We start from the raw sequence: 16,765 nt of genomic DNA, 5'->3' as shown, positions 1-16,765 counted from the left end.
GGTGTACAGCACTGTAAGAGATGCAGGCAGAATTAAGTGCTTCACAGATACGGAATGTGAAATCCCCTCAGAAACAAGATTAGAGAAGTCATGAAACCAGTGCTGAAATTATTGCCATAACCTCTGAGTGTTTGGTGCCTTTAACATAAAGTTATAGGGGAAAAAATGGGAGTAGGGATGAAAGATGGTTGGAGGAGCAGTTTTTACAACCAGGAAAAGGATTTTAAAACCTGTAATTGTTGTTATGCAAATTGTCAGAGCTCCTCAGAAATGAAACAACGAACACACTTGGTGCCAAAATCCGACTGCTTTCCCCAGAAGCCACAGCAAAGCATGTGATTAGAAAGGTTTATAGAGCTTGTGTAACTTGGGGTCAGGCAGTTGTGTAAAGCCTGAGATCATCTTCTGATCCACCCAGCAGCAGTTTGTAACATACTCCCCATATGAAATAATGCTTCTATAAAACAGCGTCTAACATTGTTTCTCTCATAGGAGGAAAAAAGTCATAGGTGATCAGTGTGTATCAGTGTCCTCTTGCAGTTTGAAAATTTCTGTATGGCTCAGCATTTTTCTTTGTTTTTCTGGTGGCAATAATGCTGAAAACAGTAACTTGGCAAAAGCTACAATAATAGCCTCCTAAACCTGCTCTATCAAAGCCCATTATTTATAGGAGGGCCTCTAATAAAGGCTGGCAGTCGTTACATTGTAGGTGTCATCAGGTTAGTGCTGCACCCCTCCTGGCGGACTGTAATAGAGGCAGTATTGAGACTCCTTGCTGTAGTGCCAACCTTCTGCTCTCTGCTATGTGGTGTGTTTCAGCTGAAGGGAAGTGGCTGTGGCTCACAGCATGCCTGCTCTTTTTCAAGACTACTCTGCAGGCCTATTGATACCTTGTAAAAGTGAAAATCTTGAAGTTATAGGCATTAAACACAAGCCATAAAGAACATATGAACTCTCCCCAGTTTACGTTACAGTGATACTGTTTAATTATATTTCCTACTAGTTTTGACTTCATAATGTTTTAGTATTGCTGTAGTTACTGGTTTAGTTTGAGAAGTATCACTAGCCATGGTGGCTTAGTTTGACTTTTGCTGTCTGACAACACCACGATTCAACTTGCATTAGCTGTCAGCCTAACATCTTGCAGAGCATGGAGTGGTGGGAGGGTCCACTCTCTATAGGCTATAGAAGTGTACACAAGTACTACAGCCAGCTGCAGGATTACTGGAATGAGGAAAGTTTGGCACTAGACAACAAATTGCTGGATTATTTCCCAACAATTTCATAAAAATAAGAGTCTTTAAAACTGGCTGAAGCTTTTATCTACTGCTCAGGACACACAGCTGAGAACAATTAGGGAGAGGCTACCTTGACTGAAAGGACAGAAATGTACAGCTGCTACTGTTCCATATGCCACACTTTTATTTCTAGCTGGGCTTTGTACAGTACATACCAGACTTTAGATTTCAGCTACAGTGCATGTAAATCTGAATGCAGAAGAGTAAGCACTCAGATCAGATCTCCTTGGGCAGGTACCCAGACTGAATGCAACCTCCACCCTCAGGTGGGGTACAGAACTTTCCTTTAATTCCCCAGGCAATGTTACAGTACAGTTACAGTACAGGATATGCACAAATCTGGCCACCCAATGCTGAAGCAGCATCTGTACAGAGGAGAGGGGTTTGTTACAGTCACACGTACCTAAGCTAAAGGTGGTTCTTTCTCCCTGCTATAGCAACCGTGAATTTCCTAATGTTTTACATTGATATCTATACAAGGTTAACTATCTTAACACAGGGAGCTCTTGTTTTCTTCACCTCACCACCTTACAGAGACCCACCCTTTGGGACACCTGCAAAGCATTAGCTCTCAGAATGGCACAGTTCATTTTCTTAAGATGCAGGCAAAAGACAGCATGTCTTGAACGAGTATTAAAAGCACTTCTCTGCTATGGTTCAAAACAATCCTAACGTGGTCCTTTGTTGTGTATGCTTTATAGTTCCTTTATTTCCCACAGTCCCTGCAAGCTTGTGTTACATGGTTAAGACACAGCAAGACCTCACTGCCCTTCTAAATACCTATTATTGGCATCTCGATCTGTATCCAATTGCAGCAACACCCATATCAAATCTGTTCACTTAAACCTCTGATTATTTTTCAGCTTACCTCAGTTGCTTTGCTCTTTCAAAATCAGTTCTGTCTTCTGACTTATGCTTAATGACTTATGACTTCTGTCTTCTGACTTATGCTTAATGCTGGAAGGACTACGTAGCTGTAGCACTGCCAGGAGGAGTTAGGTACAATAACATTAAGTGCTTTGGTAAGAGTAAAATGTTCTGGAAAGATAGTAAGTTTATTTGTGCCTCCGCCATCTGGCCTTCTGTATTTCTGGATCTGGGTATAATTATGTGCTGAAAAAGGATCCTTAGAGCTGGTTGCCTTAAATAGGCTCATTCTCATTTTCAGATGACTTCCGTCTTTCTTTTTTCCACTAAGTTCTTCAAGAAGAATTCACCTAATCAAAAGGCAAAAAAGCACCAAAAATCATTTGCAGGTGTTTCCAGGACACGAAGCAAAACAATGTGTGTTCCTGTTGTGACCAGCATTCTATAGCAATTCTGTTCTACACAACTGCATTCTCAATACAAAGAGCCAGCATGTACAGAAAGACAGACAAACCCGTAACTCAACAAGCAATACCATCCATCCCATCAAAATCTGGACTTTTGCCGCGTTCAGTGTTATGCAAAAGCTCTGCTGCTTTGTGCTTTCAACCAGCTCGAGGTGAATTGATTTAATTAAAAATTAATTCCCATCTTATGAAGTAGCAGCGACTTGTAATGAAACCCACTATAAATCCTGCTTCAAGTAGCCTGAGAAGCAAGGTGCCCCGAACGATCCTTCTGTGCTCTCTCCTTAGGAAAGAGCAGAATGTTGCACCTACACAGCAGTCCCACTAAGATCAGCTGCTGCTTAACACACAGCGCTCTGTCAGAAAAAGCACTGCCTGAAGTGTGCCTCGTTATTTATAGGACACTGCAAGAAATTCTGCCTTCAGCATCGAAATTGCATCACAAGCAACAACTGTCTCCACTAAAGCCTTATGTGCTCAAGGGGCAGACTGTAATGGAAAAACCGAAGGCTGTGTACCCTATATACAAATCCTGCTTTATGCATTCAGTGCAGCACAAACTTGGTTTGGCAAGAAAACCTGCTTGTTTAAGGTGACAACCCACACAGCAATTGTACAAATACATACTTGTAGATGAACTACAAAAAACAGCAAATGTAAGCAGTAAAGAAGAAAGCGTGACTAGATCATTTGCTCTTGAGAAAAGGTGAGCTTTGTTGCCCATTACATCACAGTTTTAGCTTGATTAGATAAAATATCACACCCTAACTAATGTACCACTGCTTAGTAATAACGTACCTGCTTTATAGGAGGAGCGCACTAGCGGCCCGCTTGCTGTGTAATGGAATCCCAGATCGTTTCCTATTTTTTCCCAGTACTTGAATTTTTCAGGCGTCACGTACTCCTCAACCTGAGGGAAAGCAATGCATTCTGATCAGGCCTGAATGTAAAGGAAATAAAATACAGGCAGCATGGAGTGACAGGAAATGGTTACACCTCATGCCAGAGCACTGCTTTCCAAAACAGGTAGAGCTGAAAAGTTGTTGCTTCGTCATTTTCTTTGCTGTTTTCCAACAGCCCTTTTGCACAAACCTTTATTTGTCCAAGTTAGTTGAAAGAAAAGCACAGCAGTCCTACAACTCTCTATTAGCAAGTTACTGCAGCGAAACAGAGCAACAGAACAGAGACTCAAGCTCTGGACAGGTTGCAGATGGAATAAATGGTCATTTCTGCAGCTGAAGTGGCACCGTTAAGGACCAGCCTATCAGCCAGTGAAGGAGAGCTGCCTCGAGCCATTCTGTTTGAGGCATACAGGGAGAGACTCGTGTTCTGTCGAATCACGCCTCAGCTCCAGCTGTCTGCCCAGCTAACAGTAGCAATGGGAAGATGGAAGGACTATAGCTGGGGCTGTTTCTAGCAAGGAGTCCGTAACAGATGGAAATAAAGTTAGACAAGGAAGGAAATACTTCCCAGCATCCACAGTTAAGGATGCAAATCAAGCCTCATTTTAGAAAGAAAGAAACTCTAGTGCAAGGTACAGACCATAATTCTGTAAATTAAAGGCATATTTACCTTTAGGTGACGTTTTGTTGGTTGCATGTATTGTCCCAGAGTCAAACAATCTACACCTGCTTCACGCAACACTGCAAAAACAAATGTCCTTGTTAGTGGCAAAAGCAGCACAAGGGATTGTCAGCAACTGGCCAAACCCCACGTGCAAGGCTGAGCCAGGCTCACTCCACAGCACCCTGCAGGGGGTACACAGAGCCCGCAACCTCCAGCAGCAGCAACGCACCTCGTTCTGAGATCCAAGCTGCTGCACAACCTGCTCTAGTTCAGAGCTAGAGACAATACCACTGCACTGCAGTCACTTGTCTCACTGCAGAGACGACATGCTCGTCTTTATTTTGCAGCTTTTCACTGCATCTTTAGGTCAAAGCCCTCATCTGCAGGAAAATGGATGCATGAACATACACCTGGCACTTCTCCGCTGGTTCAGAGCCTTCATGCTGAAGTTATGAGTACTTTTCTGAAGATAAATAAATCCAAGGGAAGCTGCCAGCACCTTTAGCCAGCTTGGCATACTAAAGGGTTGATGTTAGTTTTGATGCCTGCAAAAACTTGCAAGATGGGTATTTCCTAGAATCAAGATGTAACAGATGAGCTCAGGTTGTCTGCTTACAGCGGGTAATCCAGGCAACCAGTAGTCAGCTAGCCTGCAGGGCAATGCTTGCCGCGTCTAGTGGGGCACTGTGAACAGAGGTGGCTGAGGGATCAGATTTTGCACGAATACCTCTGTATATTTCCCGGCTACGTGGACCTCTTGTCCTGAAGTCAAATAAAAAGACAGTGCCTTGCGTGCACTAACACCGGGAGCCTTTCTCCTCTTACAAACAGCACAGAACACAGAAGACAACTCACACTTCATGGTTGAAAGCACCTGTCCGTCCGTCTCGCCCAGCCCCAGCATGAGGGATGTTTTGGAAATGACGCGGGGCTGCACCTCCTTGGCGTGCTTCAGCACACGGAGGGACTGCTCGAAGCTGGCTCGGGGGTCGCGGACTCTCCTTTGTCGTGGAGAACAGAGCCGAATTAGAGACGCCGCCGGAGCTCCGTCCCGCGACGCCCCAACGCCGTCTCTCCTCTCCAGGCTGCCGCAGCCCGGGCGCGGTGCGGGCGCCCTCTGCGGGCGGGCGGCGGGCAGGGCGGCGCCGCGCGAGGCAGGCCGGGAACCGCGGCCCCGCGCCATTTCGGTATCCAGCCCCGCCGCTCCCCGCCCACCTCCCCGTCCCCAGGCGGCCGGCAGAGCGGAAGCCGGCGGCCCGGAGAAGGCAGCCGCCACGCGAAGCGGAGGGCGGCGGATGTGACGGGTGGAGCGTCCCTTCCCTTCCCTGCCCTCTGCGGCAGCGCAACGCGTGGCTTTTTGTGGGCGCGGGGCGGGCGGAGCTGCACGGAACGGCCCTGCGAGGAAGCGTGCCTTTCTCTCACAACTGACTGCCGTAAGAGCGCGAACGCGACGCGCCCTCGCAGCTGTGGAAACCAAAAGGCCGCACAGCCTGTGGGTGGGATCCAGGGGGCTGCGAGCTGAAAGCAGCTTTAACAAACGGCTCTGGCTCCGGGACACACAGAATGCCTTCCACAAAATGCCCTATTACCCCGCGTCCTGCCTCCAATGACACGGGCTGCTCTTGCTTACCGCTGTAGTTCTGGAACCGTCTCCACGTTGTGGGCATACACATCCAGCCCTGACAGCGCCACCTTCTCCACAGCGTGGAGGTCCCCTCGGAAATCAGGGGTGAGGCATTCCACAACTATCTTGGGGTTCCTGGAAAACAGAACACAATGGGAATGAACACATCTGTGGGCTTTGTAACAGTGATGGTTAACGTTCATTATAACAAACCCCCAACGTAACCAAACCAGTGATGCTCTGATAATCCCTGCACGGGGTTTTAAATACCGTCTTTCTATTTTAGCTCTGAAATAGAGAGAACATGTATTTCTGACCTGTCACATGGTCAAAGAAATAATCCAGCGTAGCTTTATATAAGCCTGGGCTAAGTTGGAAATGCATTCCAATTCAAAATACTTTGGGACTATTGTACCAGAAATATGAATAATGGGGGAAAAAAGGGCACATAAACAAGTTGAAGGCACGCTTTTCTATTTGTATGGTCCCTGAAAGAGTCCATATAAATGCAGTTTTGACCTATGTGCCATACCATATGTTGTGGTTTAAGATGGCAGGTGGCTCTGCATCACGCAGTTTGCTCACTCCCCCCTTCCCAGTGGAATGGAGGAAAGAACAGAAAAGAAGCAAAGTAGAATTTGTGAGCTGAGATGAAACTCCTTCTGTGTGATGTCATGTGGCAGGGAATCTCCCTTTAGGCAGTTTACATCAGCTGGCCTAATTCTGTTCCCTCCCAGCTCCTCAGGGCCCTTTGCTGCAAGTGGCTTTGGCTCTGTAAGACGTTACAGCAGGCAACTGTACACATCAGTGTGTTAATAGAGCATCATATCAGACCCTCTGAAGAAAACAATTCCATCCCAGCAGAACTAAGATACCACCATCAAGTTATAATAACAGTAATACGTTATTATTGTACCTTTCTTTCAGATGGGAGACGGTCTTTGCAAAGTGTTCTGCTCCTCCATCAGGCATATCTAGAAGCATTTCAATTATTCAGTTAACCTTTCTGTTCAAGAAACGCATTTGCTTATTAGCAGAGTCTCTCTCTCACACACATATACACACTTAAATCCAAACTAATAAAGCAGTTCTTAGTCAAAGAGAAAACTCATCTTACTGCTTATGCCAAAGGTTTGCAACAGATATTCTACCAAGCCTCACTCTGCACACAGACTAAATACGATCATTTAGGGCTGACTTGGATCATATTCACTGTTCTTGTGGGTTTACTGTCAGCCTAAGAACAAAATGATATTTATGTTTCTGATCTGAGAAGTTGTCCTACAAGAAAAACTGAAGCATATCCAATTAAGCATTATTGCTCTTTTCATATAAGCCACTTTGAAGCTATTGGACTTTCACCTGAGGTATACAAGAGTCCTTACAGTGGTTTTTCTCATGTATGTGGTGTTATCACAAAAGAGCTTCCACAACCATAGAACAAAAAACAACTTTCAGTATCAATAAGTATAATTTATTTCAGGTTTAGCTCTTGGAAACAAGTTGTGTGATAGCACAGTGTATGAACGGGATTTTTTTTTCCTGATCAAGTAGAATACAGTGTGTGCACTTTGCAATAAGAAAAAGGTTCTTGCAATATTTTATTAATTACTGTATATTTTTGATGTTAAGGCCTCATTGCTATGTGTGACTATCTGGAAGGAGGTTGGAGGGAGGAAGGTGTCGGTCTTTTTTCTCAGGTGAGATGCAATAGGATGTGAGGTATCAGCCTCAAGTTGTGCCAGAGGTTGAAACTGAGCATCAGGACAATATCTCTGTGGAAAGGGTGGTTAAGTGGCACTTAGGGACATGGCTCATCAGCAGTTGGACTTGATCACAGAATAAATTAGGTTAGAAAAGATGATCCTCTGAGTGTAACTCCTAGTGTATCTTACCACATACGGAGAGATACTAAGAGTATGTAGAAACTCATTTCAAAGAAGAATTCTCAACACTTGCACTGAGCCCACACTGGGAGACATTAATGACAGCATACTAACCATCTCTGTCCACAGATGTCAGCACAACGTAATCCAAGCCCCACTCAGCAATGGCTTTTGCTGTGTTGTAAGGCTCCTCGGGATCCAGCGGAGGTGGATTTTTTGCTGTCTTTACTGAACAAAATCTGCAGCCTCTAGTGCACGTGTCACCCATCAGCTGAAATAAGAAAGGCGTTCCTACGTTTACATTTTGCACATCACTACTGCTCAGCCAAGAAACAGCTGCATATGCTAGATCAGGCCCTCTCAATACTAAAGCAAAGGGTGAGGACAGCGATTTCGTGTACATTTCATGTAACAAACCCATAGCACTTCAGCACAGATTGCCACATATCCAACAATATGCTACAAATACCTCAAACAGTAATAAGATACTTGAGAAATAGTTAATGGCTTACCATAATAGTAGCTGTAGCTGTAGCATATTCACCACCTCCCCAGCATTCCCCAATGTTGGGACAACGTGCTTCCTCACATACCTGAAGTTAAACAGACAGGAAGGTAACTGTATTTCAGTACTAGCCTGCAAATAATCCTAATTCCATCTGTGACAAGTGAGATTAACAGAGTTACACACTGTTATGGAAGAAGTCAGAAGAATGGATAGGAAGAAAAGAATCGTTTCCTGGCATCCATTTCCATTCTTTACCTCTACTATATAAACCCAGAGCCAACAACTCCTCAGCTGAGTAACTAACTGCCTTATTCAACTTTTATCAGCTTTAGGGGGAAGTTCTTTACCAAGAGAGTGGGGAGGTGCTGGAACAGGCTGCCCAGAGGGGCTGTGGAGGCCCCATCCCTGGAGGTGTTCAAGGCCAGGTTGGATGGGGCCCTGGGCAGCCTGGTCTGGTATTAAATGTGGAGGTTGGTGGCCCTGCTTACGGTGGGGGGATTGGATCTTGATGATCCTTGAGGTCCCTTTCAACGTGGGCCATTCTATGAGTGAGGGTGTATTTAAGCAAATGGAAATCTCTGCAGTTCCTTTTCCTGTGATGTATGTATATGTCTCTGAAACTGTGTGCATTTCCATTAAAAATAGTCACAACTGGCATCTCCTGATCTCTCTGGTGATGCAAGCAGTAAATCCTGATATTCAAAATCACAGCAGAAAAGCACTCGCAATGTCTTTCTTTTCATTCCTTAAGAGTAACATTCACCAAGGCAAAATAAATAAATAAAATAGCATTGGGTTTGATTTCAGCATCTAAGACCATGCAAGACATAATGTCTACCCGTCCTCCACAAAAACAAGCACAGAGCAAAAAGCCATCATCATTTCTACTGGAAAACTTGGTTTGATACTGGATTTACCGTGTGCAGATTTAAACTTCTCAAGGTATTTTTCAGTTTATTGTAATTCTTGCCCATGGGAATCTCTGTTTTCAGCCATGGTGGAAGTCGCAGCCTGAACAAAAAGACACGGTAAACATCCTGCAGTTAACACTGAACATGCCAGAAACCGCGTGGAAGCAACTAGGGCTGATTGCAGTTACATTTACCTTTCTCCTTTCTGACGCTTCAAGTTGCCTTTATACTCAGCCCACGCACTCTTATCTGCCAAATCTCCTGACAGAAAGTCTTCTAAGTCTGGTCCACTTTGAAGGACTTTTTTTGTCTCCTCGGGCAAGGAACTTGATGTTCCGTACTGGTTACACACGTGGTTCTCTGACACCTAAAAGAAAAGAACAGTATAATTTATTGAATTATAAAGGAATTTCTGTTCCATACTGAATAACCAATAGTCCATTTGGTGGTTTACCATACACTCTGTAACAGACTTTGTGCAGGTCTCTTCCCAATTGCGTTTATATACACCCCATTTACGTTTATACTCTCTTTAAGTCACGACAAACAGACAAAGAGAACAATGTATCCCCAGATGTCTTTGAGTCAGACTAAATTAAGCAGTTTTTGATACAAGCATGGACTCATTTTTGCTTTTGAGACTGACAGATTTAGGTGCGTATTGTCGCGTCAGTCACAGAGCCGTGCTATTTCCATGTGAACGTGGCCTCAGTAAGAGCACCACGGCACGGCTGACACTGGGCCCGGCCGCAGCTCCGGCAGGGACACGGGAGCAGGTTCGCAGGCCCACGGCCAGCCGGCTCCTGACGATCTCCAAGGAGCCCCCGCAGCCGCAGGGCAGGCTGTGCCAGTGCCGTCACCACACCGCGCAGCACAGAACCGCTCCTGGCGTTCAGAGGGAGCCTCCCGCGCTCCGGTTCGTGTCTGTCGCCTCTTGCCCTGCCGGAGGGCACCGCCAAAACGAGCCCGGTTCTGCCCTCTGCGCCCTCCCTTCAGCTACGTGCGGCCATTGCCGAGACCCCTCTCCCCTGCCTCCTGCAGGCTGCGCAGCCCCAGCTCTGCGGGAGCTCCGGGCTCTTCGTCATCTTGATGGCCCTACGCGCCTCTCACACCGGGAACCCAGAACCGGACCCAGCACTGCAGGTGCGGCCTCAGCAGCGCTAAGCACAGCCACTGTTCCCACACCGCAGCACACCGCACCGCACCGCGCCTCTCATAACCCGCCCTCCGAGGAGCCCTCAGCCGCCCAACCGCTGTCCCGGCCGCGGCGGCCCGGCCCTTCCCGCGACGCTCCGGCTGACAGGCGGCGCCCACCCACCCGTGCTCGAGGCCCCAGCAGCTGCAGCAACCGCCGAGCTGTGGTGGCGCCGCGGCAGCCGCCGGGCAGCAGCGACATGACGGCGGCCACCGCCGCCTCGATCGACGCTCTCGGCGCTCGACCGCCCGCGCCGGCTCGCAGGCATCAGAGTTCGCTCGCTCTCCCCTCTCGGACGGCGGTCTCGGCGTGATGACGTCAGCGGCTCGCGACCGGGTACAAGAACGTGATGACGTCACGCGCCGCCCTTTTCGGCGCTGCCCGCTGCCAGGTGAGCTGCGGCCCGGCGGGCGCATCCGGCTCCATCTGCGGCGGGCGGGATCCGCCGCGCCCCGCCGGGCCGCGACCGCCTTCCCAGGGATGCGGCCGTACCGCTGCGGCGCTCTGAGCGCGGCCCGAGGGGGGGGAACCGTCGGGATGGCGCTTTCTCCGACGTCCCCTCCGCCCCTCCCTGCTCTGGGCCCGGCTCGGGCCCTGCGGTGGGGAAGGACGCGGAGGCCGCCGCCTCCCTAGCGCGGGTCTGCGTGCGGGAGCGGGTGGCTGTAGCGGCGGCGGCGGGGGGTGGGGAGCTGCCAGGACAACGTAGTTGCGGGCCGCAGGGTACGTGGGGGGAACGGCGGGGGAGGAGCGGAGCGGTGTGAGGAGGTGCTTTTCCTCATGGGCTGCAGCTTGTCGCGGTTGTCGTTTGCAGAATGAAGACCATCCTCAGCAACCAGACGGTGGAAATCCCTCCGAAAGGTACGTATCGCTCTCATGGAAGGCCCGTCCCACTGCCGGCCTCGCAGCTGTAACTTACTTCTGTCTGTGCTCGCTTTGCAGTCACCGTGTCCCTGAAGGGCCGCACGGTGATCGTGAAGGGCCCCCGGGGAACTCTGCGGAGAGACTTCAACCACATCAATGTGGAGCTGTCCCTGCTGGGAAAGAAGCGCAGGAAGGTGAGTGCTTCGGGGCTCCGTGTCCACCGGGGAGGGGACTACAGCCTGGTTAAGGGCCTGAAAAGCGTAGGAGCTTCAACAATGTATCTGGCCTTGTTTTCTCTGTAAATGAGTTCTTTTATGTCTTTTGGGATGAGTTGCTCTGGTGGGATGCTGAGGCCTGCTTGGACTCCGTGGCAGTCTTGAAGTTCTGTCGTGTCTTGGAGTGATGTTGATTGTTTTTCTGTGTGGCTGCAGTTCTCCTTGTTGCGAAGGGGATTCCCTGTTGTATGCTGCTCTTTTGCCTGACAAGTTTTAGCTGAGTAAAAGTAAATTCCATGCATTTCATTTTTAGAATTGGCAAGTTACACTGGGAGGGCTCATTCCCTAAATATGCATGTAATATTTTCATGTGATGTAAAAGTCTTCAAGAAAAGAAAAAGGGGGAAAATGGCCAATTTTGGTAACTAATAGTAGGGATTTAATTTGTCAGAAAAGCACTGGATCCTAACACTGTGTAACTGAGAAAATGGATAGCTTGCATTATAGCAGGCTGACTTCAGAACAACTAGTTTAGCGTTTAGTATTGGATGCCTCATCCTTCAGTTTAAGGTTTCAGAGCCTTTTTAGACCTGCTGCCTGTCCTAGCTTCTCTGAAGGCTTGTTACTGATGGGACAAGAAGGAAAAAACTTCTTATGTGTCTGTGGCTCACAATATGGGACTGGAGCTGTGTTGGCCTTTAACGGTCTTAGGAAGAAATAAAGTATATCTGTGCTTTTAATAGCTTCTCACTCGTAATTTGTCACAAAGCCATTTTATTTTTAGTGCTGTAATGTAACTTACACCTTTATTGTCGTTTATTTCTGTATAGCTGCGTGTGGACAAGTGGTGGGGTAACAGAAAGGAGCTTGCAACAGTTCGCACAATTTGCAGCCATGTACAGAACATGATAAAGGGCGTCACGCTGGTAAGATTGCTCTTCAAATGGCATTTGGGGGCAAAAATGGACAGACTTGACTGAGCTTTTCCAAGTATGTCAGTTATGCATGTGAGCAGCTTTCTTTTTGGACATCAAACAAATTCAGGGGAAGGAAGGAATGAACAATAAGCTCTGGGTGTTTCTTGGGCTTAATATCCTTACTGGGACCAAATCCTCAGTGTATTTTGTTCCTAAATGTAACCAGTGAGCTTTATGCCTCTGGTTTCCTTTCTGGATGAGTTCTGATTTCTTGTTCTCAGTGCCTAATGCTGCCTTTTATCCTAGGGCTTCCGTTATAAGATGAGGTCGGTGTACGCTCACTTCCCAATCAACGTAGTTATACAGGAGAATGGCTCACTTGTGGAAATCCGAAACTTTTTGGGAGAGAAGTACATTCGCAGGGTGCGCATGAGGCCAGGTGAGCACGTCTGGAGATACAACACAGCTATTTCCAATCGGGGTTCCAATCTATTCCCTTTCAGTACTGCCACTGGTGGTAAGAAATAGCCGGTTACTGGAAGCAGCATTTTTCACTCTGTGTTTATGTCACCTTACAATACATTTACCTCTGTGTAGATTTACGGTTAATATCTGCTTTGTAATTTATCCTTAGTAATGATAAAGCTGGTTATTGCAATAGACAGTAAAAGTATCCCAGTGTTTAGTTTCATTGTTGTTAGATCTTCACAGTGTTTGTTGGTGTCAATTTCTGGTGCTTGGCTTTAGACCGGTGTTTCTATTTTAATCTTTGTAAGTCGTCTAATTTCACTTGCATTTAAAGAGTTGTATTTTTAATTTTGTAATTAGGCAGGAACAGTCTCAGTTTTCATCTTGCCCATTAGCTCTGTGTACATGGGGTTTAGCAAGAAGCCCACCAAGGCAAACATTGGAAGGACCTTGTTAAGCTCCCAGAAGGAATCATACAGTCATTGTGGCTGGAAAAAATCTCCCTAAGATCATTTAGTCCAACCTGCCGCCAATACTGACACTAAAGCATGTCCCTAAGTACTGCATCTATCCTTTCCTTAAACAGTGACTCCAGCACTTTCTGGGCATTCTGTTACAATGTTACTACTCTTTCTGAGAAGGAATTTGTAACTTCCAGCCTAAACGTAGTTCCAGCCGGTTTTGTAGCTGGCAGAGTAAAGCCCCAGTGACTTTCTGTTATACGATCCTGTATTACCTGGAGCAGTGTGTGTGGATGGGACCTTGGGACTGCCTCTGTTCTGCTGAGCAATCCCTCGCTTTCAAACTGCTGCTCAAAGTGGCAAGCAGAAAATGGGAAACATTTCTGAGTGTGCAGACAGACTAAATCATCCAAGATGGTCACGTTGAAATGTCCCAAACCTCTCAGCGGCAGCCAGTTGGTCACAGTAGTACAGCTCAACCATGCTGGGGTACAAGGCACCCGATTCCACACCAAAGCCAACTGTGATCCTACCTGAAATAGCTGTGTTGTGCAGAGGGATCTCAGGTCCTGTGCCTCCTAAGCACTGGAGATCTTGAGTAGGTGGGAAGTCAGCAGGCACAAGGGCAATTGAACCAGTCACTGACATTTGTACAAAACCTCTGGGGGGGAAGCTGTAATGCTCTTCAGAAACACAGATCTTGAGATCTTCCAGAGTTGTTTTTTATACTTCCATTACTGTTGAAGGTGTGTGTGTGACAGATGGCATTTCAGGGTGTGTGTAGATGAAGCATCAGACTGCTCCCAGCATCCTGGGCAGTGCAGTGTGGAGCTGGTACAGGAGCTTTGAATTTGATTTGCAGTGTAGTATTAAAGGTGGGCTTGATTACTGTACTTGATTTCTTATTTTTTTAAGATCAGTATTTACTTCAAAGATGGATGTTAGTGAAGTGTTAGCTTAACACCTATTGACTAAATAGACCAAACTATAGAGTTGTACTTGTGATACCTCCTGTGCAAGTGCGAGGTTCCTGTTAGGTTCTTGAATGTGGTAATGCTTGTCCCTTAGAAAGGTTTTCATTGTTTCTTGTGGAAACGTGGTGCTCGGAGATATGATTTAGCAGAGGGTTGTTAGAGTTAAGGTACTGTGGTTAGACTGTGATCTTTAGACTTGATGATCTTTGAGGTCTTTTCCAACCTGAGTAATTCTATGATTCTAACCTAACATAGCAGAGGACAGGATTTGTTTTTCAGTGACTTGCTTGCTGTGTATCTGGTTTTGTCTTCATGAACATAAGAATATAGAAAATGGCACCACCTAGCTGACAGTCATGCTGGCAGATTCTCCAGCTTAGGAGCTGTGTTGGTGATTAATGCTGTAATGCAGTAATGTGCAAGTCACATTCTGGATTGAAAGGAAGTAATCTTTGTGTGCTGAAACTGCTGGGAGAGGACAATCTTGGAACTGTTGTGGGAGGACCATTTTAAGTCAGAGAAGCTCATTTGTTGTCTAGAGTAAGGTGAGCCTTCATCCATGAATCGGGACCTGAATGCTGTGTCTTTTGTATGTGTTTATTATCTTTACTGGTAACAAGTTTGTGCATTTTCTTTTCTGTAGGTGTTACCTGTGCCGTTTCTCAAGCCCAGAAAGATGAGCTGATCCTTGAAGGGAATGACATTGAATTGGTCTCCAATTCAGGTTTGTGAAGTAGTTGCAAGGGAAAATGTAATGATGTGTTCAAGTTTATCTAAAGATGTCAGTGTAGCAAACAATTTCTGTCCTTTTTCTTCAGTGCTGAAGTAAATGACAGCTCAGATGTTTCTGCCTCATGTTGCCGTGATACACTGAGTAAAATATGTTCTTTTTTCTTTAGAACTGACATGATTTCAAGTTGATAATTCCCTTCTCTAAGTGATGGCTTTATTAGTTAAAATACTAGAAACATTGTTTGGATGTCTTACGCTATTGGCTTTGCTTTGTTTGTAGCTGCCTTGATCCAACAAGCCACTACAGTGAAGAATAAAGATATCAGGAAATTCTTGGACGGTATCTATGTCTCCGAGAAAGGAACAGTACAGCAGCCAGATGAGTAAAACTCATCTCAAGGTTGGTGTCATCCTACACGGATTTTGTACATTAATATGCTGTGTTTGTCAGGTGTGTTCAGTTCTTTCTGAGGATAAGCATGGCACATTAGCTTGCATCTTGAAGTCTATGACGTGCAGAATATGGGAGCTGGGAACAGTGGGGATGTGAGACAGTGTATGTGGGAAGCAAGTGTCTAATGGTGACTTGAACTGGGGCCTTGATAAAGTCTTTCTGTTTCAACAGGGACTCAGTGGTTTACCATATTCACTACAGGGATGCATTTGTATAAAGCTTTATATCCTAAGACTTAGATCTCTTGACAGCAGCTTCACATCTCTTAATAGCATTGTTTTATGCTGCTGCTGGGGATAAACATCTAACAGAACACTATTTGTATAGCGTGAATGTTAGTTTGGATGCCAATTCAGAATTGAAACCCAACTGAGCATTTTCCATTTACTTACAGAGAAAAACTTCCTTAGACTAAGGCTCCTCCTAGTTATACACTGGATTTCCTCTTATTTTTTTCTCTCTAAATAAAGTAATAGAGGAAAAAAAAAAAGGATAGCACTTCCTATGTTAGGGTTTATAGTTTATATAGTTTATATAAATGCTTATAAACAAAAGTCAGATGAGCAATGATAAATAGTTGCTAATCTGAATTTGTTACTGACATTGGGCACAAGGACTTGGTGCTTAAGAATTTTAACTGCTAGAAGAATTTGATCCATTTCAGATACACGTGGTTCCTTATGTGGTATAGATAAATAACTCGTGTGGGATGAGACAGGCTGAGTTGCACTTAAGGTAAACGTGTGCCTTCAGAACCGGAGCTTGAGACAGGATCCTGATGAATGTCATAAACTAAATCTTATTAGCAGCAGCCAGATGCCAGGTGCTTGTGGGCTACAGAAAGAACGATTGCCAGGGCTGCTCAGAGTTCCTTAGGAAATAGAACAACTTCTCGTTATTAAACAGTTTTGAGCATTTATTCATTTTCAAGTAATCTTGTCTGGATAAGTTGGGCAGATTTTTTTTGCTATTAATTCTTGTTTTGCAGATAAATGAACTTGTTTTATGTCCACAAGCTTTTGCATTTCATGTTTGCATTGCTAGGTAAAGCTTGTTTAAAAGCCCTTTAACATTTTATTTACAGTTGTCTGGGTCCTGAAAAAAAACAGAGCAAAAAACTGAGACGGCATATCAGCATGAACCGGACTGGGACATCTGATGCAAAAACTGAGCAAGATCAGAGGTTTAATAAAAGAAAATATATTTCATATCTGGGTCTCCTTTTTTTTTAAGATCTAAAATGCTGTGAATCCTCTCAAGGCCTTCATCATCTGGAGAAGCACGTTGTCACGTAGTCGCGGTAAATAGTTTAGTGCTCTGTGTGTTGGTAGTCTTGTGCTGTGTTACTTCTCTCTGAACAT

General features: G+C 45.8%; 2 protein-coding genes across 2 annotated transcripts; one reads left to right on the top strand and one right to left on the bottom strand.

Annotated features, from left to right (window-relative positions):
• Positions 1–965: 965 nt before the first annotated feature.
• Positions 966–10,633, bottom strand: LIAS (lipoic acid synthetase). The gene is made up of 11 exons (XM_072336585.1): positions 10,446–10,633; positions 9,322–9,494; positions 9,134–9,227; positions 8,221–8,301; positions 7,823–7,979; positions 6,739–6,796; positions 5,829–5,957; positions 5,054–5,199; positions 4,205–4,275; positions 3,431–3,542; positions 966–2,515 (listed from the first exon to the last, which is right to left on the bottom strand). The coding sequence occupies exons 1-11, from the start codon at positions 10,521–10,523 to the stop codon at positions 2,463–2,465; spliced, it is 1,152 nt and encodes a 383-aa protein (XP_072192686.1). The 5' UTR covers positions 10,524–10,633; the 3' UTR covers positions 966–2,462.
• A 6-nt stretch (positions 10,634–10,639) lies between these two features.
• On the top strand, positions 10,640–16,612 carry RPL9 (ribosomal protein L9). Its single transcript, XM_072336586.1, has 8 exons — positions 10,640–10,713; positions 11,134–11,180; positions 11,262–11,377; positions 12,229–12,324; positions 12,622–12,754; positions 14,862–14,942; positions 15,231–15,350; positions 16,489–16,612. The coding sequence occupies exons 2-7, from the start codon at positions 11,135–11,137 to the stop codon at positions 15,335–15,337; spliced, it is 579 nt and encodes a 192-aa protein (XP_072192687.1). The 5' UTR covers positions 10,640–10,713; position 11,134; the 3' UTR covers positions 15,338–15,350; positions 16,489–16,612.
• The last annotated feature ends 153 nt before the right edge of the window (positions 16,613–16,765 follow it).

This window comes from Excalfactoria chinensis, chromosome 4 (assembly GCF_039878825.1).
Source record: "Excalfactoria chinensis isolate bCotChi1 chromosome 4, bCotChi1.hap2, whole genome shotgun sequence".
NCBI classification, from domain to species: domain Eukaryota; kingdom Metazoa; phylum Chordata; class Aves; order Galliformes; family Phasianidae; genus Excalfactoria; species Excalfactoria chinensis.
The sequence above is the reverse complement of the archived record's forward strand: the minus strand, read 5'-3'. Positions and strand labels throughout refer to the sequence as shown.